Here is a 27,198-nt window from a genome sequence, read left to right as displayed (position 1 = left end):
AGGGTCTGCTGCTGATTGGCTGTAATGTGTCTGCTGACTGTGACACACAGGGCCAAAGTTTAACTGCAATGATGACGAATAGGGGGTGGATCGAACATCGCATATGCGAACGCAAACAAGCTATGTTCGCAGGGAACCGTTCGCCGGCGAACAATTTGCGACATCTCTATTAGCTAACAGGTGGATGTATATCATCCAACCTGGATAGGTGAGTAGGAGGAAACTATGATGTCTGGAGGTGCTCTACGTATGTCGAGATACTGTAGATAAATATAGCAACCATAGAAGAAATGAAAAAGTACAGAGCATTCACACTGCGACACTCGTTCGGAGGCTGGCGGCTGAAGGTGCTTTCAGTCCCGGACTTCCATGGCGGGGAGGCAGCAGGTGTAACGAGGGGAGCCTCAGACGCCGGCCACGGACCGCATCATGCCCACTGGTGCTTCGTCAGGCCGTGTATACATGATATGGTCCGTGGCCCGGCCTCTGAGGCTCCCCTCATTACACCTGCCGCCTCCCTGCCATGGAAGTCCGGGACTGAAATCACCTTCAGCCGCCAACCTCCGAACGAGTGTCGCAGTGTGAGTGCTCCGTACTTTTTCATTTCTTCTATGGTTGCCAAAAAATATAAAAAAACAAACAAACAAGCACTCATATGGGTCTGTAGATAAAAAATGTAAAAAAAATAATAGTTATGGGGGGAGATTTATCAAAACCTCTCCAGAGGAAAAAAAAAGTTGACCGGTTGCCCATAGCAACCAATCAAATCGCTTCTTTCATTTTTAAAAGGGCCTGTGAAAAATGAAAGAAGCGATCTGATTGGTTGCTGTGAGCAACCGGTCAATGTTTCCACTGCACAGGTTTTGATGAATCTCCCCCTATGTCTAGGTAGGGCGCTGGCTGTATTTCGTGACATATTATACATTCAGCAGTTCAGTGTGAAAAAATCCCAAATTCCGTGAAAAATTTTACATGTTTGCATTTTTTCTGAATTCAAGATTAATAAGATTGAATAATTTATCATAACTTGTTAAAGAAATGCCTTGAAAGTTTGAAAATTGCTTATTTAACCCCCTAACATCCTAAGAAAGTAAAAGGACATTTAGCAAATGGTTGTAACATAAAGTAGACGCATTGTAGATGTTAGAGAAAAGTCTCCAGAACAGCAAAGCTCTGCAAGACACAGCCATCAGCTGCAAGTGAAAGCTGGCGCTGACCCTTTAAGACACACAGTCATGTGACTCTGGGGGCAAAGGGCACATCTGCCTCGCATGAAGAACTTTGCAGGATTTCTCGTTACCCGTAGAACTTTATTTTGGTATTTTTAGTACAAACTGAATCTCTGCACAAAACAGGAGGCTTCTGATCAGGTACAATATGAAGTGACCAGCACTGATCCTTATTGTGGGCTCTGACCACCCCTCCATTGTATGTATAACAGGGGGAGCACAGGCTGATGCCAGAAACGTTTTATGTGTACGACCTGTGTAACAAGAAGCCCTGGGAGAGCCCCCGGGTAGTTTATAGTTAGTGCTTGGTCCTATATAAAAGCAAACACACTTATTTATAGACTAGGGGAATGAAGAGACATATTACTGCTATTGGGTTTAATTCTAGTAGTTAGATTATTGTACATAGGAGGCAGTATTATAGTAGTTATATTCTTGTACATAGGAGCAGTATTATAGTAGATATATTCTTGTACATAGGAGGCAGTATTATAGTAGTTATATTCTTGTATATAGGAGCAGTATTATAGTAGATATATTCTTGTACATAGGAGCAGTATTATAGTAGTTGTATTCTTGTATATAGGAAGCAATATTATAGTAGTTATATTCTTGTATATAGGAGGCAGTATTATAGTAGTTATATTCTTGTACATAAGAGGCAGAATTATAGTAGTTATATTCTTGTATATAGGAGCAGTATTATAGTAGATATATTCTTGTATATAGGAGGCAGTATTATAGTAGTTATATTCTTGTATATAGGAGCAGTATTATAGTAGTTATATTCTTGTATATAGGAGGCAGTATTATAGTAGTTGTATTCTTGTATATAGGAGGCAGTATTATAGTAGTTGTATTCTTTTATATAGGAAGCAGTATTATAGTAGTTATATTCTTGTATATAGGAGCAGTATTCTAGTAGTTATATTCTTGTACATAGGAGCAGTATTATAGTAGTTGTATTCTTGTACATAGGGGTCAGTATTATAGAAGTTATATTCTTGTACATAGGAGGCAGTATTATAGTAGTTGCATTCTTGTACATAGGGGTCAGTATTATAGAAGTTATATTCTTGTACATAGGAGGCAGTATTATAGTAGTTGTATTCTTGTACATAGGGGTCAGTATTATAGAAGTTATATTCTTGTACATAGGAGGCAGTATTATAGTAGTTGTATTCTTGTACATAGGGGTCAGTATTATAGAAGTTATATTCTTGTACATAGGAGGCAGTATTATAATAGTTGTATTCTTGTATATAGGAGCAGTATTCTAGTAGTTATATTCTTGTACATAGGAGCAGTATTATAGTAGTTGTATTCTTGTACATAGGGGTCAGTATTATAGAAGTTATATTCTTGTACATAGGAGGCAATATTATAGTACTGTACTTATATTTATTATTTACATTTCATGATTTCTCAAAAACTTCCTAAAGCTATTTCCTCATACAACAGGCGAAGGTATGAAGTACACTAGCACACAAGGAGGAGTGTCGGGTGTGGATTTCGAAGGAGTGCTGTTTGCCGGTTTCGCACCAGATGGAGGCCTGTTTATGCCAGAACACATTCCAAAATTAAACAAGGAAACACTGACAACATGGAGAACTTTCTCCTACAAAGAATTAGTGAAGGAAGTTTGTTCCCTCTTTATCCCCTCTGATGCTATACCCAGAATTGAGCTAAATGGTACGTTGTACATTTGTGTAGGTGTATTGGGAGTAAGTGTGTGTAAGCATGTCACCATATAAGCCAATGGGTATTAAAGGGATACTCCACTGGCCAGCGTTCAGAACTAAATGTTCCAAACAATATTTTTGCGCTGCGGGGGTCGGCCACGCCCATTGTGATGTCATGGCCACACCCCCTCAAGGCAAGTTAATGGGAGGGGGACTGCTAATGCCCCTCCCATAGACTTGCATTGAGGGGTCGTGGCCTTGATGTGACGGGGGGGCATGGCCGACCCCGGCAGCGCGAAAACAGCATTCGGAACATTTCGTTCCGAATGCTGGCCAGTGGACTACCCCTTTAAGTTAAATCAATGTTTTTCTATTGAGTTCACCTATGAATATATCATTTCCTCCTGTAGGTCTGATAGACAAAGCTTTAACTCGCTTCAGACACAAGGATATTGTTCCATTGTCCAGGCTGAGGAGTGGCCTCAATGTCTTAGAGATGTGGCATGGAGCCACCCACGCTTTTAAGGATCTCGCAATGTCTTGTGTTGGACAGTTCTTAGATTACTTTTTAAAGAAGAACAATAAACATGTGAATATCTTGGTTGGTAAGTTATAATGAGATTTCTTCTTATTCTTGGTATTATTTTCCGGTTGTAGGGTTATTTGGGCTATCGGAGGATTCTGTAGAGAAGAAGCGTCTGACAAGTCATTAAAGGACTTTACAAGAATACAGTACATATTGTCTAGAACTGGTGGGATTCTGACCACAAGGTCTTCTGTAAATAAAGGGATTTTAGGTCACTCTGGAGTCACACGGCTCCTTCTGTGTTTTTCCATGCACAGTGGCAAATCCTTAGATGCAGCTATAGACAAGAGTGAATGTTTTGTCAGGGCATCTAAGATATGGAGATATCTTATCAATGCAAAAGAGACTTGGTGCTTTACTTAACATGTTTTCCTTTTCTTCTTGGGTGATTTCCCCAGCTCATAGATTTTCACCAAGGAACCATTTTGCTGTTTGTTTATATAGTAGTGTTATAGGCTGGACATGTTCATTGAGTTTTATAGGGAATTTAATTGTCTAAAATAAGTTCCATATTAGGTACCTTAAAGGGTTACTCCGCTCCCCAGTGTGCAGAACTCAATGTTCCGAACGCTGTATGCAGGCTTCCTTGTTCATGCCGCCCCCTTGTGATGTTACGCCATCATGGGGCAGGGCATGACATCACAAGGGGAGGGGCGTGAACACGGAAGCCCGCACCCAGCGTTCAGAACATTGAGTTCTGGACGCTGGGGAGCGGAGTAACCCTTTAAAGGGATAGTCTAGTTTAGATGGCCTATTTCTGAGAAAATACAGTAAGGTCCCCTACTCAGGAACTCCTGAAGAGCCATTAAAAAGGGGAGGTCAGTTTACTAGGAAGGTTGCTGAAGATCTTTGACTTATTCTCACTTGCCACTTCTATTTCTGTTCTTACATTACAATTGTATGTTGCTTACCAGTTTATCATCTACGAGTGTTTATTGATGTCTATGTAAAACGGGGAGGACCTCTGGCCCATAAGCACCAGGTACAGTGTAGCAATCCTCCGGTGCTGGGGTGAGCATATACCTGTTGTCTATGGGCAAATTTGCACTATTTCCTGGAGGGCCTTTGACATAGCTGGGTATATGTCGTTTACATCCTTTATTTGCAATTGGGCACTTTCTCCAACAGCTCAAGTTGGCAGCACTTGCACAAAATTTTTTTTAGGTGTTGTAAGTATTGTAAGTTACTGTTAATGTTATATTATATCCATCTTTCATTTAATTTATTTATCCCTTGCTATGTGGCCACGTGTATAAGTGTTGTTTCAGGCATGCAGTATGTATGATATGTCAGGTTTCTCACCCCAGTACCATTTTATTCTCTTACTTTTGTATGTTTTTAATGTTGTTTTATGCATATTGAACATGTAATAAAGATTTATGCTCTTATTGCATACATTTTGGTATCCAAGTATTTTTTTTTAAATATCAGTTTATACAGCATGGGTATAGGCTGGACTTAATGGACTTTGGTCTTTTTTAACCTCTATGTGTAGGATCATATAGGGCAACTTGGTGCTGTCACTACAATAGTTCCTAACCAACAATAGTTTAGAAGATATTGTGGGCATAACTCATGTTAAGCCTTGAGAATCATATCTTCTGGTGCGTCCAAGATACCCAATCCAACAGTGTGGACAGTAAATGCAGGTACTGCGCAAGCAGTGAAAGGATTAACCATATAACTTATTAAAGTGTTCACCTTTAATAGCATCTTCTTATGCACTCCTTGTATTCAATGCCATTTAGTGTGTATATTACTTTACTTGTATATTCTTATCCTTAAATTACCTTTCAGCAACATCCGGAGACACAGGAAGCTCTGCTATCGAGAGTGTGCGTGGAGTTCCTAATATTGATATCATTGTTCTGTTGCCACATGGGCGGTGTACGGAAATCCAAGAGCGACAGATGACGACAGTCATTGAGGACAATGTCCATGTGTTTGCCGGTCCGTATTTCATAGTATGATAAAGTAGGCCTTGAAGAAATACTTGTAACTTGTGATTTTTCTAGTGTTCACCATTCACCATGTCAATGGGGCATGTCCCTACAAACTCTGACACTGTCCAACTAGTGCTGACAGCCACAGGCTGTGTAAAGACACACCCTATTATCAAGGGGAAAGGTGACGCCTACTTGTCAATTAATTTACACATTTCCATCAGGAATATTAGAATGACACAGCAGAGTACTAAGAAAAGATGCTCTAAAATTGTTATGTCATGGTTAGGGATGAGCAAATCGAATCTGACAAATCCGAATTCGTTGGAAATTTCAGGAAAAATTTGATTCGTAATGAATGCGAATATCGCCGTGATTTGATCGCGTGAATTGCTTCATTAAACTCCATTTAGTACGGTCCAGGCTCCGGGGCTTCTAAAATGGCGGATCCACATGTCAGGACATGGGGCAAGGAATCCTGGGAAGGTGAGAACAAGGGTCGGCGGGATGATCCTGAATCACATGCAGCATGCAGTCTATCAGCAGCCAGCCACCCCTGTGATGTCACAGCACTATATAATCGGCAGCCATCTTGCTGCCAGTCACTTCAGCCTTTTATTGCAGAGAGAAAGAGGAACAGACAGCAGTGTGTGTTGCACAGAAAAGCATTTTTACAGCAGCGATTCACCTCCCAGTCACATCAGCGTTCTATTGCAGAAAGGGACAGAGAGCAGTGTGTTGTACAGAAAAGCTTTTTTACAGCAGCGATTCACCTCAAGCCCAAATCCAACCGAGAAGTACTGATAGGGAAAGCAGTGAGATTGAGAGAGAATGAGAGTGCAATTTTAGGTGTAGTATACAGCAACTGTGTGCTGCAGCACTGGTGTGTACAACAACTGAAAAGCTAATAGTAGGGTGAGCAGAGCACTAAAAGCATATTGTCCTCTATTAAGTGTAACCTGTGCGTAGATCTAAGTGGTGCACCATATTGTTCCTGTTAAAGTCATAAGGGCCTAGATACTGTGAAAGGCCAGGCAAAAGTACACACCTGCTGGTGTTGTAGACAAATACTGTTTTAAGCGTAGTGGAGTGTACTCCCCTCATATGCGCACTACGTTTGTCAGGCAGAGAAGTGCCAGGACGTGCACAAAGGAGTGGCAGAGGCTTAATTTCATCAGGCAGAGGTCGCAGCAGACTATAGGCGAGTGGCAGCAGGAGTCTCAGCGAGATGCCTGATCTCCCGGTATTAGCTAGCGGTCGTGTCTCGACCAGAAACCCATCTGCCATCATCGATTGGTTAACACGGTCATCCACTTCATCACAAGTGACATCTGATACCCCCAGTCAACAGTCGGTGGGTCCAGGAGCAGTCCCTGTCCTCTCATTGCCTCTGTCCTCAGCTGTTCCCTCCCCCACAGAAGTATCTTATGCTGTTGGTTATGCTCCACTATATATGCGCTACTGCGCAATCAAGAAGTGGAGGAGACATCCGCTGCTTCCTCCGCTAAGTGGGCAAGTAGTGATGACGAGAGTGGTGTGGGAGGTGGTGTTGCGAGCGTTCAGGTTCCTAAAGCGGACACTGTTGAGGAACCTGAGGAGGACATCAGTGACGTGCAGACACAACTCGTTGATGATGAAGCCGATCACACTTGGGTGCAGAAGGGACTTCATCAACATCATCAGGAGAAGAGGGTTGCAGGTTGCCCATGAGGCAGCAGCTGAGCCAGCAAGGTGGTAGCATGGTTGGCAGTCAGCATGGTGGCAGAAGTGGAAAGTCTGGAGCCAAACGTGCCCGGGCTAGACCATCTGCTTTGCGGTAGCCTACCTTCCCGGGAGGTAGTGGAACAGGGGTTCCTGGAGTCGGCAGCAGTAGCAGTCAATCAGTGTGGACTGTGGGTGGAAAAATCAGCTACTTGGCGGTGTGGCAGTTTTTCATCAAGAATCCGGAGGTTCACATAGCCACATGCAAGATGTGTCGGCAGAAGGTGAAGCGTGACCAGGGTCCCAATGTTGGCACCACAGCCCTGCGTCCACATATGCAGCATCACCGTAAAGCGGCTTGGGAGAACCGTGGCTCCGATGTGGTAGTCCAGCCTGCTGCATCACCCAGTGGCACGCCGCTCCTTGTTCCAGCCAGCGAAGGCTCCACCACCTCAGCTGAAGGGAGCTGTGTGTCATACCCATCTTCTGTCGCTCCAGATGCTCCTGCTCCTTCTACTTTGAGTTAGTTATTCTGCCAGCAATCCATCGGTGAAGCAATGTCCAAGAGACAACAGTATGCACCCACTCATTCAATGGCGCAGAAGCTGAATGTGCTCCTGTCCAAGTTGCTGGTGCTGCAGTCCCTCCCTTTTCAAGTGGTGGACTCTGCACCTTTCGGAGAACTCATGGCTTGTGCCGAGCCGAGGTGGGGAGTCCAAAGCCGTAATTTCTTTGTGAAGAAGGCAGTACCAGCCCTGCACAGCCTCTCAGTGTGTACCAAAATGCACGGCAGCGCCGACGTGTGGAGCTGTAACTACTCCACCGTGTCCTCAGCCTCCACTGCATGGACAAGTCTCAGTGCTCCTTCAGCATACCATGTGTGGGGCCGCCCTTTTTAGGGCGAGTAACACTTGCCAATAAGGGAATTAATAATGCGAGAGTAGGGCCCTGCAGGGGAAGTTTTTACCCCCACCGGTTACAGTAGACCTCAAGTTATTCCCTTCCACCTTTTAGAGGTCTTTGCATCACATCAATACTTGGTGGTGTAGGTGGCACATGGTGTTTTTTGCACACCTTTCCTTTTGTTTGATTAAAAAAAAAATTTGGGTCCATCTATTTTATCCTAAGCATTTTATTATAAGTTTTACGTAATGCATATCCTCAATACTTACTTGTGCACACTAACACTTTTACAAAAGAGACCGTTTTCTACTGCCTACCTGCCTCAGCTACTATTCTGATCCTGCCACCTGCTTGATGCCACACATCTGATGCCAAGTTCTCCTTTTTTCACCCACCTTTGTCACTGGGTACTAGTACTAGTATTGCCACCCACCGCACCACTCTGTCACGGGTCACTTTCAGGACTCCTGATGCTGCTGCCACCTCCAGGCTGTCTCATTCCGCCACCATATTTTCTTCTCATGCTGATGCCAGCTGTAGGCGGTCTCATTCTGCCACCATATGTTCTCCTCATGGTGATGCCAGCTCCAAGCTGTCTCATACTGCCACATATGTTCTCCTCATGCTTCCGCCACCTCCAGGCTGTGTCATTCAGCCACTATATGGTCTCCTCATGCTTCTGCCACCTCCAGGCTGTGTCATTCAGCCACTATATGGTCTCATCATGCTTCCGCCACCTCCAGGCGGTTTCATTCAGCCACTATATGTTATCCTCATGCTGCCGCCAACTTCAGGCTGTGTCATTCAGCCACTATATGCTGCCGCCAACTCCACGCTGTGTCATTCAGGCACTATATGGTCTCCTAATGCTGCCGCCACCTCCACGCTGTGTCATTCAGGCACTTTATGGTCTCCTCATACTGCCGCCACCTCCACGCTGTGTCATTCAGCCACTATATGGTCTCCTCATGCTGCTGCCAACTCCAGGCTGTGTCATTCAGCCACTATATGGTCTCCTTATGCTGCCGCCACCTCTACGCTGTGTCATTCAGCCACTATATGGTCTTCTCATGCTGCCAACACCTCCACACTGTGTCATTCAGCCACTATATGGTCTTCTCATACTGATGCCACCTCCAGGCTCTGTCATTGTGCCGCTCTGCGACAGTGATTCTAATAGCGACGCCTCTGATCTGCATGTTATACTGGATAACAGTATTATTTCACTAACCCAGCACACTCCCTATGCGTGTAACAGCAATTCAAAGTGTTCTACACCCCAATTGAGGCTCTCTGTAGGCCAGAAATTGCAGTTTTTAATAGCAATTCGCCGAAACTAATTTTTTGGGAAAATTCGGCATCATGGTGAATACAAGAGTTTATTACCATCTCTCTTCATGGTGAATACAAGAGTTTATTAATACAAACATGAGGGGTCAGAGCTGACAGCTCCCCTTTAAATGTGACTTCCTCCTTAAATTGTTCTACACAATTTCCCCTATTGGGGAATCATGGGTATAGAGGTTCCAGTTGTACCTGGGCCCTGGAGCCTTCTATCTATCCTTTATGGGGCTCAAGAGCTTCATGTTACATCACTGATCTTCTGTTTTATCTCAGGATATCTCTAGAGATATCATTTGGGCGGGAGATTCTACCATATCAAGTCAAGGATTCATATTTGAATAAGTGGGTTTCTTCATGTTTCTTTTTCCTTTGTAGTTGATGGAACATCAGATGAGCTGGATGAACCCATCAAAAAGCTCTTCAGGGACACAGCATTTGTAAAGAAGCATAACCTTATTAGTACAAACTCGGTGAACTGGGCCAGAGTGATGGTGCAGATCGCCCACTTCTTCTATGGCTATTTCCAATGTATTCCAGAAAAGGCCAGTGATATGCTGCCTCCAGTAGAACTAGTGGTACCAACTGGTGGAGCTGGGAACATTACAGGTAAGATGCCAAATGTCTGATTAGTACTGGAAGGACTGGCATTAAAGAGGACCTATGGTCAGTATTAAACATGTATTTATTTATACGATTTTATAGCATTAAGTAACCTGATTCCAATGCTGTTTTTATTGTTTTGCTTACTTCCTCAGTTCCTGAGATATAGGAACTTTACTATATGGTTGACTATGTTCAATATTCCCTTAAAGGACATCTGCAGCGCTATAAAACTTAGCCCCTATCCACAGATCTCCTTAACGGGGGCCTCGCATTAGCGCTCAGTGAGAGTGCTAATGCGCATACTGTCGACCTAGAGAGGTCAACGGTTACGCCCCCTATCCGCCCCTTCCCCATTCATTTCTATGGGAGAGGCGGGGACGCACGAATGCTGCCTCCCCGCCTCTCCCACAGAACTACATGGAGGAGGCGTGTCTGCCGCAACGTCATGCAGAGCCGTGGCCCCGTGCAGGAGATCGCGGGGGGGGGGGGGGGGGGGGGATCCCAGCGTTCGGACCTCCCGTGTTCAAACACTTTTCCTCTATCATGCAGATAGGGGACAAGTTGTTTTTACCCGCAGATGGCCTTTAAATGGGCCCTGTCACTGGAAAATGAAAACTTTTGACATGTTGTAGAGACATGTTGATGGGTCAGAGTCTGAGTGTTCGGGGTCCGAGTGTTCAGGGTAGGATCTCTAGAATGAGCCAGAGGAAGAGCGAGCCAACAGACAAACTTACAGTGTACAGTAAGTCTATAGGATTGTCTCAGTCAGAGCACGCTTTTCTCCTCCCGCATCCTACTGTTCGGTCGGGGTCTGAACACTTAAACCCTGACCGATTAAATCTTTTGTCTTGTCTCTAGGACATGTGAAAAGCTTTTTAAAGAGACAGGTACACTTTAATAGTCAGCTCATAAGCAGTACTACAAGTAATGTGTTTTACCACAAATGACTGAAATAGCTGTAAAAATGATGCATTTTACCGTGATTTGCATAATTACGGAAAAATGAATACTTTTTTCATTGTCTATCCACCATTCACAACAAAAACACATGTGGTAATAAGTTGCAGTGCTGAGTAGCCACAACGTGTGAACGTTGCATATGTGGGATTTAGTATTGCGAAAGGAGAGATGTAAGACCCATTGCTAATGGCGAACATCAGCGATCGTGCTGAAGCCCGCCATTAACCCTTCAGATGCCACCGTCAATACTGATCACGGCCTCTGAAGTATTATCAGTCGCAGGGATCCGATATTTTCTACACACTGTACATGCTCTTCTTCTCTTCTCTCTCAGCCGGGTGTATCGCTCAGAAGATGGGCCTTCCAATTCAACTGGTGGCTGTAGTGAATAGCAATGATATCATTTGCCGATCTGTACAGCATGGTGACTTCTCTCTGGGGGACATGGAGAGGACATTGGCCTCTGCAATGGATATTCAGGTAACATAGTAACATAGTTTATAAGTTCGAAAAAAGACCAGAGTCCATCAAGTTCAACCAATAACCCTAATGAGTCCCTACTGAGTTGATATAGATCTAGAATCCATAACCTGTAATGTTATTATTCTCCAAAAATGCATCCAGGCCCCTTTTGAACTCTTTTACAGAGTTCACCATGACCACTTCTTCAGGCAGAGAATTCCACAGTCTCACTGCTCTTACAGTAAAGAACCCTCGTCTGTGCTGGTGTAGAAACCTTCTTTCCTCTAGACGTAAAGGATGCCCCCTTGTTATAGATACAGTCCTGGGTGTAAACAGATGATGGGAGAGATCTCCGTACGGTCCCCTGATATATTTATACATAGTTATTTGGTCTCCCCTAAGCCTTCTTTTTTCTAAACGAAATAACCCTAATTCTGATAATCTTTCTGGGTACTGTAGTCCTCCCATTCCCCGTATTACTCTGGTTGCCCGTCTTTGAACCCTCTCCAGCTCCACTATATCTTTCTTGTAGACTGGTGCCCAGTACTGTACACAGTATTATATGTGTGGTCTGACTAGTGATTTGTACAGCGGTAGAATTATTTCCTTGTCGTGGGCATCTATGCCCCTATTGATGCACCCCATGATTTTATTTGCCTTGGCCGCAGCTGCCAGACACTGGTCACTACAGCTAAATTTACTATTAACTAAGACTCCCAATTCCTTTTCCACATCAGCCGTCCCAAGTGTTCTCCCATTTAATACATAACACCAGCCCGGATTTTTCCTCCCCATGTGCATTACCTTACATTTATCAGTGTTGAACCTCATCTGCCACTTCCCAGCCCAAGCCTCCAACCTATCCAGATCCATTTTGTAACAGTGCACTGTCCTCTATAGTGTTTACCGCTTTACAGAGTTTAGTATCACCTGCAAAGATTGCTACTTTATAATTCAACCCCTCTGCAAGGTCATTAATAAATATATTAAATAGAACAGGACCCAAGACTGACCCCTTTGGTAGTGGTGACACATTTTACATGTCAAAGTTATTCTTTGGAGAGTTCTGTCAATTTAGGCTTAGCTGAGCTCCTATCAGTGGCCGTGCATGTGTGCTGCATGCCATTCATTGGAGGCTAGAGATTTACCAAGTTCTCTGGATCAGCAGTGTGACCCTCACCGATGCACTATATATCCCCTATTCTTCAAACCCTGGTGGTCTCTTCATTCCCTTACAACCTTTCATACATAATGGCCATTTCCATGCATACATTCTGTTCATGTTACTCCCTACTACAATATGATCCCTTATTTGTGAATGCAGGAGCCGTACAACATGGAGCGGATATTGTGGCTGGCTGCAGATTCTGACAGTGCCAAAATCAAAGAAATGATGACAGAATTTACAGAGAGGAAAAGGCTGAAGATACCCCAAGAGCTGCACCTACGGGTACAGTATAACCTATTGCCATAGGACATTAACCTTCATTTGCAAAGTGAATCTTTACCTCTTATCTCAGAATTTTCCAACCAGGGTTCCTCCAGCTGTTTAAAACTACAACTCCTAGCATGCTGGGAGTTGTAGTTTTGCAACAGCTGGAGGCATCCTGGTCTTATCTACTGACTCCTGGGACACATCCATCCCTGTTGTAATAAAATTAATTATCCTAATGTCAATATTAATACTACAAGGGATAACTACTATGTCATGGTACTATTGGGTCAAGTTACTGTGTGGGGGAACTATTATGGGGATAATTACTTTGTAAGGGCACTATTATGGACAAACTACTGTGTGGGGGCACTCTAAGGGGGTAATAACTGTGTGGCGGCACTCTTAGGGGGTAATTACTGTGTGGGAGCATAGTAGAAGGGAAGATACTATGTGGGGGATATTAAGGGGCAAACTACTGTGTGTGGGCACTATTAATGGGGCAACTACTGTGTGGGGGCACTCTAAGGGGGTAATTACTGTGTGGGGGCACTGTTAGGGGGTAATTACTGTGTGGGAGCATAGTAGAAGGGAAGATACTATGTGGGGGATATTAAGGGGCAAACTACTGTGTGGTGTCATATTAGAGGGACAAACAATTGTGTGGTGGCACCACTATTAATGGGGCAACTACTGTGTGGGGCAACTATTAAGGGGGTAACTACTGCGTGAGGGCACTATTGGGGCAAACTGTCTGGGGCACTATTATTGGGGTAACTACTGTGTGAGGGCACTATTTGGGCAACTTACTGTGTGGGGAAACTATTATGGTGATAACTACTTTCTAAGGACATTATTATGAGGCAAACTACTGTGTGGGAGCATAACTGTAATTGTAATTACTGTGTGGGAGCATAATGGAGGGGAAAGCTTCTGTGTTGGGGATATTAAAGGGCAATTTACCCTGTGTGGGCATATTAGAGGGATACTTTGTGATACTGTATAAATACTGTTTGAGGGATATATTGGGGCAAACTACTGTGTAGAGGCACTACAACTCCCAGCACGCTGAGAGTTGTAGTTTTGCAACAGCTTGAGACACCCTGGTTAAGACACTGTCTTATATACTGTCTCCTGGGATGCATCCATCCCTGGTATAGTAAAACTAATTATAAAACACTTATAGTGATAATAATAATAGTAATAGGGATTGCATAAGATCATTCTACTATCTCCTACAGCTCCAGGAAATGATGAAATCCTGCTCAGTCCCAGATGACGGCATCCTACAGACCATCAGACGCTGCTGGGAGGAGAACCAGTGTCTGCTGTGCCCTCACTCTGCCGTTGCCGTCTTTTACCATTATCAACAATTCGACAGCAACCGAATCTTGTAAGAACCAATTGATTGCAAATGTTTTTCACATTTTTTTAAAAAGCCCCAAAAAACTTTTTCACAGTTTGGCCTATAGGTGGCGCTAGCACTATATCCCATTTAGCCAGGGCTGTATTTACAGCTCGTGATGTTTTGGGCACGTGGACTGAATATATCCTATTAGAGGGTGAGATTTTTTTTTTTAAATACAGATCTCTTAGGCTAAGTTCACACTGCTGTTGTGCTCCAACCATTTCTAGGTCTGTTCGTATATTTTAATTTAAAAAATTTTTTTTTTTTGAGCCGAACAGACACAAAATGGGTCACAACACAATTTGATACCACCAGGTCCCGATGGAGGCCTTTAACTTGAATGAAGTCCATCAGATTCCAATATTTTACATGAGCTGAGTAGAGAAAAAAAAAAATAGGCAGCTCAACTGGACGACAGAGCTTCCTTTACCGGAGCACAATGGCAATGTGAACAAGCACTTACCTGCAGACTTTATTAAAGATTCATCATGAATCTTACTTTTATACATAGAAAGTGGTGAAACCGATCACAAATTCACAAACCTGCAGGTAAATTTGACTGCAGGGCTGACTTATGCGGATTTAACCAAAAGATGATTTTTTTAATTTCTCACTCTTTGCCACCATAGGCACAAGCCCAATTTTCCGGTACATATTTATACCAGAAAACTTGTGTCTAGGGTTGCAAAGTTGATAGGGCAGCATTATATATATATATATATATATATATATTTACTCAACATATGTATGTGTATATGTGTGTACATGTATGTTCCAGCATAACTTCCAAACGGCTTGAGATATTTCAATTTAGCATGGTACACATTTTTTTTTTAGATGTCTAATAAAAATATAGTAAATTTTAGGGATGTCCCAATACCAACAATCTCTTTAGCCCAAGAGTAAATCACCAGAGCCTGGTATCCTGCTGTTAGACCAATGTCATGATAAAGTATGATTTAACTGTCAGGCAGGCGCAGAGAGTTGTTAGTAATGTGAAGGAAGAGGAGATGGGCCAGGCGGGGAGAGGGCATTGCAGCAATGTGTGGTATGGTGGGGTGTGATGAGGGCAGATGTTGTTACCCTAGGGGAAGATGGCATTAACCCCTTGTATTCGTGACACAAGGGCGTGGTTTAGCCTATAACCACCCGAAGGTATACCGCTGGATCCTGGGCTAGGCACGGGGGCAATAAAGACTCCGACGCCAAGTGACGGACAAAGGTAGCTTTACTGAAGGTAGACAGTTGGTACAGTCTATGCAGTACAGCCAGGGCCCAAGGAGGTGACCAGTGACACAATTTAGTGCAGGCCACACTGGGTAGACAGATGACTTGACTGACTTGTGACTGACAGGACGGTGACTTTAGCTTACTTGTACTTGACTTGAGGCTGCAGGACTTGACTTGAGGCCACCAATGCTCCGAATACACACGCTGAGACAGCTTGACTTCACTGGACCTCAGCACAAAGAGCTCTAAGCTCCAAGAGAGGAAAGAGAGAGAAGCTAGCTCCACCCAGGTCTTATATGGGGGAGACTAGCAGGGAGACCATAGGGCACTCTTGGGGTCAGCTGGTTACTGGTACCCCCTGGGTTACAATCACATGGTATAACTTGTTAAAGTCACAATACACAGCATAATGCATAACATATTTACAATGGGGGAAACACTGCAGAGGGGCCCTTGGGACACGGAGAGACACTGCCTGACATGGCAGAAAAGGTACTGGGTAACACAATCCCGTACTGAGCCACCACAAATGGAGTGCAGGGAGGACTAGGGGCTTCAGGAGACTGGGAAAAATGAGCAACGTGGGGAACTTAGCTAGTTCTGAGGAATACTAAGAAAATGATCATGAATTTTGAGTGGAACTTTCTTTCACATGAGCCATTGACTTTTCACAGGCCCAGATGCTGTTTGGCACCAGCGTCAGCAGCTAAATTCCAGGACGTCATTCTCCGAGCTGGTCTTGTACCAGAGATACCAGAAGAGATAAAGGCCTTGATGAAGAAGGAAACTCGGTCCACATTCCTCAAAAGGCAAGATGACTGGGAGAAAATATTACGGGAGAAAATTGAGGCGATTTACCAGAAGAGAATATGAAAGCTAAAGACATTCAGGAATATTCACCTGTAAAATGATAGGATGGATTAGAATTATTGTAGTCTTGACTGATTTTATTAACTTAGGGGGAAATTTATCAAAACCGGTTCAGAGGAAAAGTTGCTGAGTTGCTCATAGCAACCAATCAGATCCAGTCTTTCATTTTTGAAAAGTCCTCGGAAAAAAGAAAGAAGCAATCTGATTGGTTGCTATGGGCAACTCAGCAACTTTTCCTCTTAACAGGTTTTGATAAATCTCCCCCCAAATGTCTACACAAGTCTTTAAGTTGTCTTCTACTGTGTCATTACACAGAAAAGCTTTTGACACATAACAGAGACATACCAAAAGTTTTAATCGAGTGATGAGACCCCCATCTACCAGTAGAACAAGCAGGGAGAGGCACACACTTAAAGGAGCACTCTGGGAGAGAAAAACTTATCCCCTATCCTAAGAGGATAAGTGTCCGATCCTATAGGCCCAAAGCCTGAAGAGACACCTTCTGGTGATATCATCCAGTACATCAGTGTGTATACACAATGTATACACAACCTGGTGATGTAGTGGACTCATATGTACTAATATAAACTGTAGTGGATTGATATGTACTAACATATATATATACATACTTATTAAAATGTCTTTTTTCCCAAATTTCATTGTATATCCTTGCTGCTCTGACCTGCTCCCTCCTCCTCCACCTGTTTGCACCCTCCTTCCATCGAGCATCAAAGATTGCATCCTGGATTGGAATGTGGCGAAGATAAGAAATACATAGAAGGAGTTTTAACCAATTAGCTGCTTTTCACACCCAATTCACCTCACTTCCTGCACACAGCATTGTGTAACCGTTACCGTATAACACCCCCCCCCCCCCTGTAGTCTCTTGCTCAGTAATAAAAGAAAGTATCATCTCAGCTAACAGGTGTCTGGGTGGTCTTTTCTAGCGTGTGCATCGCTTCTAATAAAACTTATCAGGAAAAGGGCAGATCTTCACTGGGTACAACCAGGATCTATTTCAGTGACAAGTGGAGGAACTTGTGGTGATCAGAATTTCTCAGTAGTGCAGACTCAGGTTTTATAACTTCATATAATTACAATGAAACCTTGTTGAAAAGACAACCCAAAATTGCATCAAAAGGTGGTCTTCTATGGGGGTGGTTTTCTTAAAGAAAATGGCCACTATGCATTAAGTATGGCAGGCAGAAAACTTTCACACAAAATCTGATGTAAATAGGGGAGTAGTCTTCTCGAAGAGGTGGTCTTTGGGCCTTTATATCTCAGTATAGAAGAAAGAGATTATTTTTATGTACAGAGGGTATCATCTGAAGGGCCATGTTTCAGATACTATAATGGTCTCTTCCAATGACAAGAGTCATGAGGTCCAACTGAGGAGATCTGCACCAGAGTCTACTCTACCTCTCTTAAAGGGGTACTCCCGTGGAAATTTTTTTTTTTTTTTTTTTTAAATCAACTGGTGCCAGAAAGTTAAACAGATTTGTAAATTACTTCTATTAAAAATTCTTACTCCTTCCAGTACTTATTAGCTGCTGAATACTACAGAGAAAATTATTTTCTTTTAGGAAAACAGAGCTCTCTGCTGACATCACGAGCACAGTGCTCTCTGCTGATATCTTCTGTCCATTTTAAGAACTCTGCAGTATAGAAGAAAATCCCCATAGCAAACATATGCTGCTCTGGACAGTTCCCAAAATGGACAGAGATGTCAGCAGAGAGCAATGTGGTCGTGATGTCAGCAGAGAGCACTGTGTTCAAAAAGAAAACCATTTCCTCTGTAGTATACAGACCCTAAAAAGTACTGGAAGGGTAAAGATTTTTTAATAGAAGTAATTTACAAATCTTAAAAATAAGGTGCAGCTCACAACAGAAGGACCGAGGCAGTTAAAGCTAAAGCTGGACCCCACCGGCAACAATAATGTAAAATAATGAAAACCTATAGCTTATGCCTCTAGGACCTCACCAATGGTGCATAATGGTGTGGGCAAAGATAGATATAACAGCGTTTATTCAAAAATAGTTTTTAATTCAGATTATAAAATATAAAATGTAATATATAAATAAGTAAAACAGTAACAAAATATCACATTACACTGGCATTTATCTAGTGAAAATCTCACTGGGCCCTAGTGAGATATCAAAAATGTAAAAAATATAATATTCAAATTAGTCCATAAATCTGCAGATAAAAAATAAAATTAAAATAAAAATTATTTTAATTTTATTTTAATTTTATTTTTTATCTGCAGATTTATGGACTCATTTGAATATTAATTCATATATTTTTTACATTTTTGATATCTCACTAGGGCCCAGTGAGATTTTCACTAGATAAATGCCAGTGTAATGTGATATTTTGTTACTGTTTTACTTATTTAAATATTACATTTTATATTTTATAATCTGAATTAAAAACTATTTTTTAATAAACGCTGTTATATCTATCTTTGCCCACACCATTATGCACCATTGGTGATGTCCTAGAGGTATAAGCTATAGGTTTTCATTAATTTACAAATCTGTTTAACTTTCTGGCACCAGTTGATTAAAAAAAAAAAAAATGATTTCCACGGGAGTACCCCTTTAATGCTGATGTCTGTTCTACTTTTTTGGGCCTCTTCCCAAATCCCCTTAGCCCATACTGAATATATAATGTTCATGTATTCTTAATAGATAGAGGTAAAATGAAACTTATCCCCTATCCACAGGATAGGGGATAAGTGTCTGATTGCAGGAGGTCCCCCTGCAATCTTATCTATGGGGCCATGCTACTTGCCCGTCCTCAGAGCGCTCTGCCCCCTTCCCTCAGAGATGAGCGAAAGTGACAACCCGCTTAGCCACTCAAAAGATGATAGAGTGGGCTGTCATTTGCTCAACTCGCAAGGTGGGTGCCAGAGCGCAATGTGAACAGATAAGTAGCGGGCCCTGTATAGGAGATCGGGGGGGGGGGGGGTCCCCGCGGCTGGACTCGCTGTGATGAGACACTTATACCCTATCCTGTGCACACTGGCGCACACTAGTGCTCTACACAGGCCAAAAAAAAAAAAAGTTGCACAAGTTGAAGGAGTTATCCAGGAAAAAACTTTTTTTATACATCAACTGGCTCCAGAAAGTTAAACAGATTTGTAAATTACTTCTATTAAACAATCTTAGTCCTTTCAGTACTTATGAGCAGCTGAAGTTGAGTTGTTCTATTCTGTCTTAGTGCTCTCTGATGACACCTGTCTCGGGAACTGCCCAGTTTAAAAGCAAATCTCCATAGCAAACCTCTTCTACTCCCGAGACAAGCAGAGATGTCAGCAGAGAGCACTGTTGTCAGACAGAAAAGAACAACTCAACTTCAGCAGCTGATAATTATTGAAAGGTTTAAGATTTTTTTATAGAAGTAATTTACAAATCTGCTTCACTTTATGAAGCCAGTTGATATATATGGAAAAAAGTTTTTTTCCTGGAATACCCCTTTAATAATCCACCATTTTACACCTCAAAATGCACTTTAAAAAACGATGTGTGAATATAACCTAAGAGCATCATTTCGCTCAGGAAATTCAGCAAATCTGCCATCTTCTGCTTGGAACAGGTGTGGAAATGACGTGGAATTTGATGCAGAATTCAAAAGGGAAATCAGGAGGATGATCCGAAAATGCTGTTGAGGAGGATCAGCCACGTCCATTCCAAACTCATTTTGTCAGAAAACTTAAGTCCCATTAACTATACCGGCTTTTACTAGTGTTGAGTGCGAATATTAGAAATGCAAATTTTTACCGCGAATATCGGCACTTCGTGATTTCGCGAATATTTAGAATATAGATATATATTCGTAATGATGAATCTTCGTGTTTTTTTCACGAATATGCGAAAATTTGCGAATATCCCTCCCTTCTTTTAGGTCAAAGATATAATCGCGCACTATGCGAATTTCATGCAAATTTTCGCATTAAAAAAACAAACATAGAGAATATGTGAATTTCACGAACATAGGACTAATATTCGTCCATATATTCGTGAAATATCGCGTATTCGAATATGGCCCCTGCCGCTCATCACTAACCTTTACCCGTGGACTTTGCCACAAAAGATGAACATGGCGGAATACAATTCCACATCGGAATTTCATCAGCTGAAATTCCTCAGTGTGAACATAGCTTAAAGGGGTACTCCGCCCCTAGACATCTTATCCCCTGTCCTAAGGATAGGGGATAAGGTGTCAGATCGCCAGGGTCCCGCTGCTGGGGACCCCCGGGATCTCAGCTGCGGCACCGCGCTTTCATTACTACACAGAGCAGACTCGCTCCCTGCGTAATGACTGGCAATACAGGGGCCGGAGCATTGTTACATTCATGGCTCCGCCCCCGTGTGACGTCACACCCGCCCCCTCAATACAAGTCTGTGGGAGAGGGCTTGACAGCTTTCACGCCCTCTCCCATAGACTTGCATTGAGGGGACGGGTGTGAAGTCACACGGGGGCGGAGCCATGAATGTAACAATGCTCCGGCCCCTGTATTGCCCATCATTACGCAGTGTCATGACGTCACGATCTTACATCCCTGTGGTCGGGATGGTATTAGCCTGATGGCCTCCAGCGGTTCCGGAAGCCGTTACAGGTGCGTGCCGAATGGTAGATTGCGGGGGTCCCCAGCGGCTAGGGGATAGGATAGGGGATAAGATGTCTAGGGGTGGAGTACCCCTTTAACTATGATAGCAGAAGATTACATTTTAGAACAAGCCCTTTAAGAAACAAGTTTTCCAGACATGGACAAACCCTTAAGGCAGACGGACCACATGTCTTTTATTCTATATACAGGGGTGATGTAGAATCCTGCACTTTCACCTTGTAAAAGATCTAATAAACCATTGACCTCCTTGCTGTGGCCATGAAGTCACCTCTGTACCGTGAGACTTGCTTCGCTTTATCACCAGAGATTGTTTGACTCATGACAAAGTCTAAGGTCAATGAACTTGACATGGGCCTCCGCCAGCTCAGAGAACCGGTTCTTAGCACAGGATCCATCTGTCATCACTCCCACCATCCCCGGTTACTGCGTCTTGTAAAGTATTGCTGTGATGGTTGGGGACTTCTATCATCTCCACCTCTGTAAATAACAGTGAGGAATTCTAACAAGTCAATAAACTGCTGCTTATATCTATCCACTCATATTCCCGGCCATGAGCTGAGAACGAAGCTTTGAGGCTCCATTGGGGCCCCCTAACTACTACAGCACATGATTTATAGTACTGTATACAGATGTAGCAGAGTTTACAGTCAGAGTTGTAGCATGTGTCAGATGTGTTAACCCACCAAGTCTGACTGTTAACATTTGTAGTTGATAACAGTCTATGAACATAGGTAGGCAGACAATGTAATAGAGCAGCACGAAAAGCTAGCAGAATGCTTGGGTGTATAGGGAGAGGTATTATCAGTAGCAAGAGGGAAGTGCTTATGAGTGTATAGGAAGAGGTATTAGCAGTAGAAAGAGGGAAGTGCTAAGGGGTATATAAGGAGAGGTATTAGCAGTAGAGAGGGAAGTGCTCATGGGTGTATAGGGAGAGGCATTAGCAGTAGAAAGAGGGAAGTGCTCATGGGTGTATAGGGAGAGGTATTATCAGTTGAGAAAGCAAAGTGATAATGGGTGTACAGGGAGAGGTATTGGCAGTAGAAAGAGGAAAGTACTCGTGGGTGTATAGGGAGAGGTATTATCAGATGAGAAAGCAAAGTGCTAATTAGTGTATAGGGAGAGGTATTGGTAATAGAGAGAGGGAAATGCTCATGGGTGTATAGAGAGAGGTATTAGCAGTAGTAAGGGAAGTGGTCATGGGTGTATAGGGAGAGGTATTAGCAGTAGTGAGGGAAGTGCTCATTAGTGTATACAGTGGGGATCAAAAGTTTGGGCACCCCAGGTACAAATTTGTATTAATGTGCATAAAGAAGCCAAGGGAAGATGGAAAAATCTCCAAAAGGAATCAAATTACAGATTAGACATTCTTATAATATATCAACAAAAGTTAGATTTTATTTCCATCATTTACACTTTTAAAATAACAGAAAACAGAAAAATTACGTCTTCAAAAGTTTGGGCACCCTGCAGAATTTATAGCATGCACTGCCCCCTTTGCAAAGCTGAGACCTGCCAGTGTCAGGGATTGTTCTCAATCATCATCTGGGAAGACCTGGTGATGTCAATCTCAAAGGTTTTAAATGCCCAGACTCATCTGACCTTGCCCCAACAATCAGCACCATGGGTTCTTCTATGCAGTTGTCTAGAAATCTGAAACTGAAAATAGTTGACGCTCACAGAAGGCTATAAGAAGGCTATAAGAAGATAGCAAAACGTTTTCAGACGTCAACATCCTGTGTTTGGAATGTAATTAAGAAATGGCAGTCATCAGGAACAGTGGAAGTTAAAGCAAGATCTGGAAGACCAAGAAAAATATCAGACAAAACAGCTCGCAGAATTGTGAGAAAAACTATTCAAAACCCACGTTTGACTGCACAATTCCTCCAGAAAGATCTGGCAGACAATGGAGTTGTGGTACACTATTCCACAATGGAATAGTCTTCGTGGAAGAGTCATCAGAAGAAAACCTCTTCTACGTCCTCACCACAAAAATCAGTGTTTGAACTTTGCAAATGAACATATAGACAAGCCTGATGCATTTTGGAAACAAATTCTGTGGACCGATGAGGTTAAAATTCAACTTTTTGGCCGTAATGAGCAAAGGTACGTTTGGAGAAGAAGGGGAACAGAATTTAATGAAAAGAACCTCTGCCCAACTGTTAAGCATGGGGGTGGATTAATCATGCTTTGGGGTTGTATTGCAGCCAGTGGCACAGGGAACATCTCACGAGTAGAAGGAAAATGGATTCAATAAAATTTCAGCAAATTTTGGATGCTAACTTGATGCCATCTGTGAAAAAGCTGAAGTTAAAGAGAGGATGGCTTCTACAAATGGATAATGATCCTAAACACACCTCGAAATCCACGGGGGATTACATCAAGAGGTGTAAACTGAAGGTTTTGCCATGGCCTTCACAATCTCCTGACCTCAACATAATTGAAAATCTATGGATAGACCTTAAAAGAGCAGTGCGTGACAGGCAGCCCAGAAATCTCAAAGAACTGGAAGACTTTTGTAAGGAAGAATGGGCAAAGATACCTCAAACAAGAATTGAAAGACTCTTGGCTGGTTACAAAAAGCTTTTACAAGCTGTGATACTTGCCAAAGGGGGCAGTACAAGATATTAACTCTGCAGGGTGCCCAAACTTTTGCAGACGCCATTTTTTTTTTGTTTTCTGTTATTTTGAAAGTGTAAATGATGGAAATAAGATCTAACTTTTGTTGACATATTATAAGAATGTCTAATCTGTAATTTGATTCCTTTTGGAGATTTTTCCATCTTTCCTTGGCTTCTTTATGCACATTAATACAAATTTTTACTTGGGGTGCCCAAACTTTTGATCCCCACTGTAAGGAGAGGTTTAAATTATGTTTAAAAAAAAAAAAATCTTTTATGGGTCCTAATTCCCTTGTTTATATTGCTCACGCTGCATGCAGTTCACTGAAGAGGAGGAGGGGACATTCCTTGCTTGCCCTCACATCCCATGTGGGAACTTTCTACCTCCCTAACAAGCCAGGAGCCTGCACAGAGCCCTGCTTGTCCCACCCATACTTACTGTATTTTGTCCCAGTCCAGACATACAAGCAATAGCTGAAAGGACAAGACAGTGTTCTGGACAGTGGAGGGACCCCTAGTGGTTAGAAGTATAGCATTTTTTCACAATGTATATTACAAATACAGTGGTCCCTCAAGTTACAATATTAATTGGTTCCAGGACGACCATTGTATGTTGAAACCATTCTATGTTGAGACCAGAACTCTATGGAAACCTGGTAATTGGTTCTAAAGGCCCAAAATGTTATTCAGAAATAGGAAAAAGTGAGAATTAAAGAAAAATAAGTAGATAACTAATATAGATAAAGCAAATCCTTATATATAAAAGTAAGAAAGATCTGCTGGAAGCTGTAAATCACTGTCTATGTCAGTGTTTCCAAAGCAGGGAGCCTCCAGCTGTTGCAAAACTACAACTCCCAGCATGCCCGGACAGCCAAAGGCTGTCCGGGCATGCTGGGAGTTGTAGTTTTGCAACCACTGGGGGCACCCTGCTTGGGAAACACTGGTCTATGTAGAGGACAGGAGCTTCTTCAGGGTCCTGTACAGTACATGCAATGTCCTTAAAAAGTAACATGGAGTCGCCCTCACCTGGTGTCCAAAGGAGCAGCTAACCCTGGTACAGGTAAAGTGTACAGAACATGTAATACCTCCCTGTACTCTAGGGGGTGCTAGCAGACACCAGTCAGTGCATGCGCTTCAGTAATACAGGTGTTTTACCAGTAAATTGCCCATTCTGATTGGTTGGCTCTTCCAGCCATTGACACGTTTCACAGATCTGGACTGTCCGTAACATTGTATGTTGAGTCTGGTTTCGAGTTACAATGGTCCAGAAAAGATCATTGTATGTTGAAAATATTGTATGTTGAGGCCATTGTAAGTTGAAGGATCACTGTATACATATAGGGCCTCATTTACTAAGAGTGTCGGGTTTTTACTAGTGGGAAAAGTTGTTTCAGACTTGCAGGATTCCTCTCTATTTACTATTGGGAAAAGTCGGGAACATTTTCTGACCAGCTTTTTCTAGGTCGATATTTCCAGCCATTTACCCACAGGATTTTCTGTGAATTCCATAGTAAATCAGTCAGGTTGTGAAACCACGCCCCTTTACTGGCAGACCACGCCCCCGTTGTGACAGACCCCCTTTTCACAGTGCAATGTCGGGTTTGTTGGATTTTTCAGGCACACACTGGCGCAGACATGTGTCAGACACTCTGCGGCAAAATAATAAGACAAAAACTGGTCGGTTTCAGCTTAGTAAATGAGGCCCAAAATGTTATTATCTATATTGTATAAAAAGTTTCTGCAAATTACAGTGCCCATTTAACACCAACTCACCTGATGCATCTTGGGATAGCAGTTACCCAGTGTATGTCATTTTTCCTGGTAGAAAGTGACGAGGCGGCATTACTTGAATGACATTGATAGGTTAACCTAAGCACAGGCTAGCAATAAATCCTGGAAAATCCTTTTAAAGGGTACCTCTCATCAAAAAAACTTTTGATCTATTATAGATTAATGTATGCAGAATAACTTTACAATTGCATGTTATTAAAAAATATGCTTCTTTCTATTTAATTTTCCACTTTGAAGAAATGACCACTAGGGGTCTCCCTACCAGTCCTGGCAGCAAGCATTTCAGACTCATGCTGGAGTCCTAAACACTACGAGCTGCCAGTCTGCTTTGTTCACAAAGGAGAACACTCAGAGCTGCCAGCCTGCTTTGTTCACAGCCTGTTTGGCTGTGAACAAAGCAGGCTGGCAGCTCTGAGTGTTTAGGACTCCAGCATGAGTCAGAAATGCTTGCTGACAGGACTGATCGGGAAAAATACAATAGAAAGAAGCATATTTGTCATTAACATGCTATTGGAAAGTTATTCAGCATTCATTAATCTAAAATATATCAAAAGTTTATTTGATGAGAGGTACCCTTTAATTTCTAAAGACATAAATCCAATGTCCCTATTCAAACTAAATTGCTTGGGCCCACCCGGCCAGCCGGCCCGCCCTACGGCCCTCACCTCAGTCCCCTGATGGTTGTGTTGGGGCAACAAAACTTACTGGCTTGACCACGACCGCACTGCTGTGTGAGTGTCATGCGCCTGTATGCCTGGTGCGTCTCTCAGTCAGTCCCTTTAGCTGTCTGGGCATGCTGGGAATTGTAGTTTTGGAATAGCTGGAGGCGCCCTGGTTTGGAAACATTGGGGGAGATTTATCAAAGCCTGTGCAAAGGAAAAGTTTCCCAGTTGCCCATAGCAACCAATCAGATCGCTTCTTTCATTTTGCAGAGGTCTTGTTAAAAATGAAAGTAGCGATCTGATTGGTTGCTATGGGCAACTCAGCACCTTTTCCTCTGGACAGGTTTTGATAAATCTCCCCCATTGTCTTGCTCACTCTGTCTAAAAAATATAGGCATATTTTTTTTGTCCGGCTGTTTGTTCTGCCTTAAAGGGGTACTCTGGTGAAAACCTTTTTTCTTTTAAATCAACTGGTGGCAGAAAGTTAAACATATTTGTAAATTACTTCTATTAAAAAATCTTAATCCTCCCTGTACTTATTAGCTGCTGAATACTACAGAGGAAATTCTTTTCTTTTTGGAATGCTCTCTGATGACATCATGAGCACAGTTCTATAATTATAATAATAATGCTTTATTTATTGTTGTCCTTAGTGGGATTTGAACTCAAATCCCCAGTACTGCAAGGCAGCAGTGCTGACCACTGAGCCACCATGCACCTGCTATGTATTGTTGCTAAAATGGACAGAGATGTCAGCAGAGAGCACTGTGCTCGTGATGTCATCAGTGTTCCAAAAAGAAAGGAATTTTCTCTGTAGCATTCAGCAGCTAATAAGTACTGGAAGGATTAAGATTTTTTAATAGAAGTAATTTACAAATATGTTTAACTTTCTGCCACCAATTGATTTAAAAGAAAAAAGGTTTTCACCGGAGTGCCCCTTTAATCAGCAAATTTTTTGTTTTATATTTATGTCTAAAAAAATATGCCCATGTTTTTTAAATGCAGCGTTTCCCTGGCAAAAATGCCATACTTGTCACAAGGCGTTTTCTTTTTTCTTTTGGGCTAAAAATGCTGCGGCCAGATGTTAGCTGGGAGTCAGTAGAGAAATATGAAATACCATTCACACATGGCATTTATTTC

At 42.6% G+C, this 27,198-nt stretch overlaps 2 protein-coding genes across 4 annotated transcripts in view; one reads left to right on the top strand and one right to left on the bottom strand.

Annotated features, from left to right (window-relative positions):
- LOC130338813 (fatty acid-binding protein 1, liver-like) overlaps positions 1-26,266 on the bottom strand; it is an 86,062-nt gene extending 59,796 nt beyond the window's left edge. Inside the window, exon 1 of the mRNA XM_056554030.1 lies at positions 26,102-26,266. Within this exon, the coding sequence (XP_056410005.1) occupies positions 26,102-26,138 (37 nt within the window). The 5' untranslated portion in view covers positions 26,139-26,266. The remainder of the gene's footprint in view (positions 1-26,101) is intronic.
- Positions 75-17,265, top strand: THNSL2 (threonine synthase like 2). Of its 3 annotated transcripts, none has more exons than XM_056554005.1 (9): positions 75-208; positions 2,691-2,921; positions 3,322-3,516; positions 5,295-5,447; positions 9,764-9,994; positions 11,286-11,431; positions 12,738-12,863; positions 14,087-14,238; positions 16,158-17,265. In XM_056554005.1, exons 2-9 carry the CDS (start codon positions 2,699-2,701, stop codon positions 16,354-16,356), a joined length of 1,425 nt encoding a protein of 474 aa, XP_056409980.1. In that variant the 5' UTR covers positions 75-208; positions 2,691-2,698; the 3' UTR covers positions 16,357-17,265. The 3 variants fall into 3 exon arrangements, with proteins under 3 accessions (XP_056409980.1, XP_056409981.1, XP_056409979.1); XM_056554006.1 differs by lacking the exon at positions 75-208 and adding an exon at positions 471-581; XM_056554004.1 differs by lacking the exon at positions 75-208 and adding an exon at positions 795-1,370.
- Positions 26,267-27,198: the final 932 nt, after the last annotated feature.

This window comes from Hyla sarda, chromosome 1 (genome assembly GCF_029499605.1).
Source record: "Hyla sarda isolate aHylSar1 chromosome 1, aHylSar1.hap1, whole genome shotgun sequence".
Classification (NCBI taxonomy): Eukaryota; Metazoa; Chordata; class Amphibia; order Anura; family Hylidae; genus Hyla; species Hyla sarda.
Note: the sequence above shows the minus strand (reverse complement) of the source record. Positions and strands in the feature narration are given on the sequence as shown.

Coding starts and splice junctions, on each gene's coding strand:
- THNSL2 (XM_056554005.1), top strand. CDS start 2,699: ATGAAGTACACTAGCACACAAGGAGGAGTGTCGGGTGTGGATTTCGAA. Junction 3,517..5,294: donor ACATGTGAATATCTTGGTTG/GTAAGTTATAAT, acceptor ATTACCTTTCAG/CAACATCCGGAGACACAGGA. Junction 9,995..11,285: donor TGGAGCTGGGAACATTACAG/GTAAGATGCCAA, acceptor CTTCTCTCTCAG/CCGGGTGTATCGCTCAGAAG.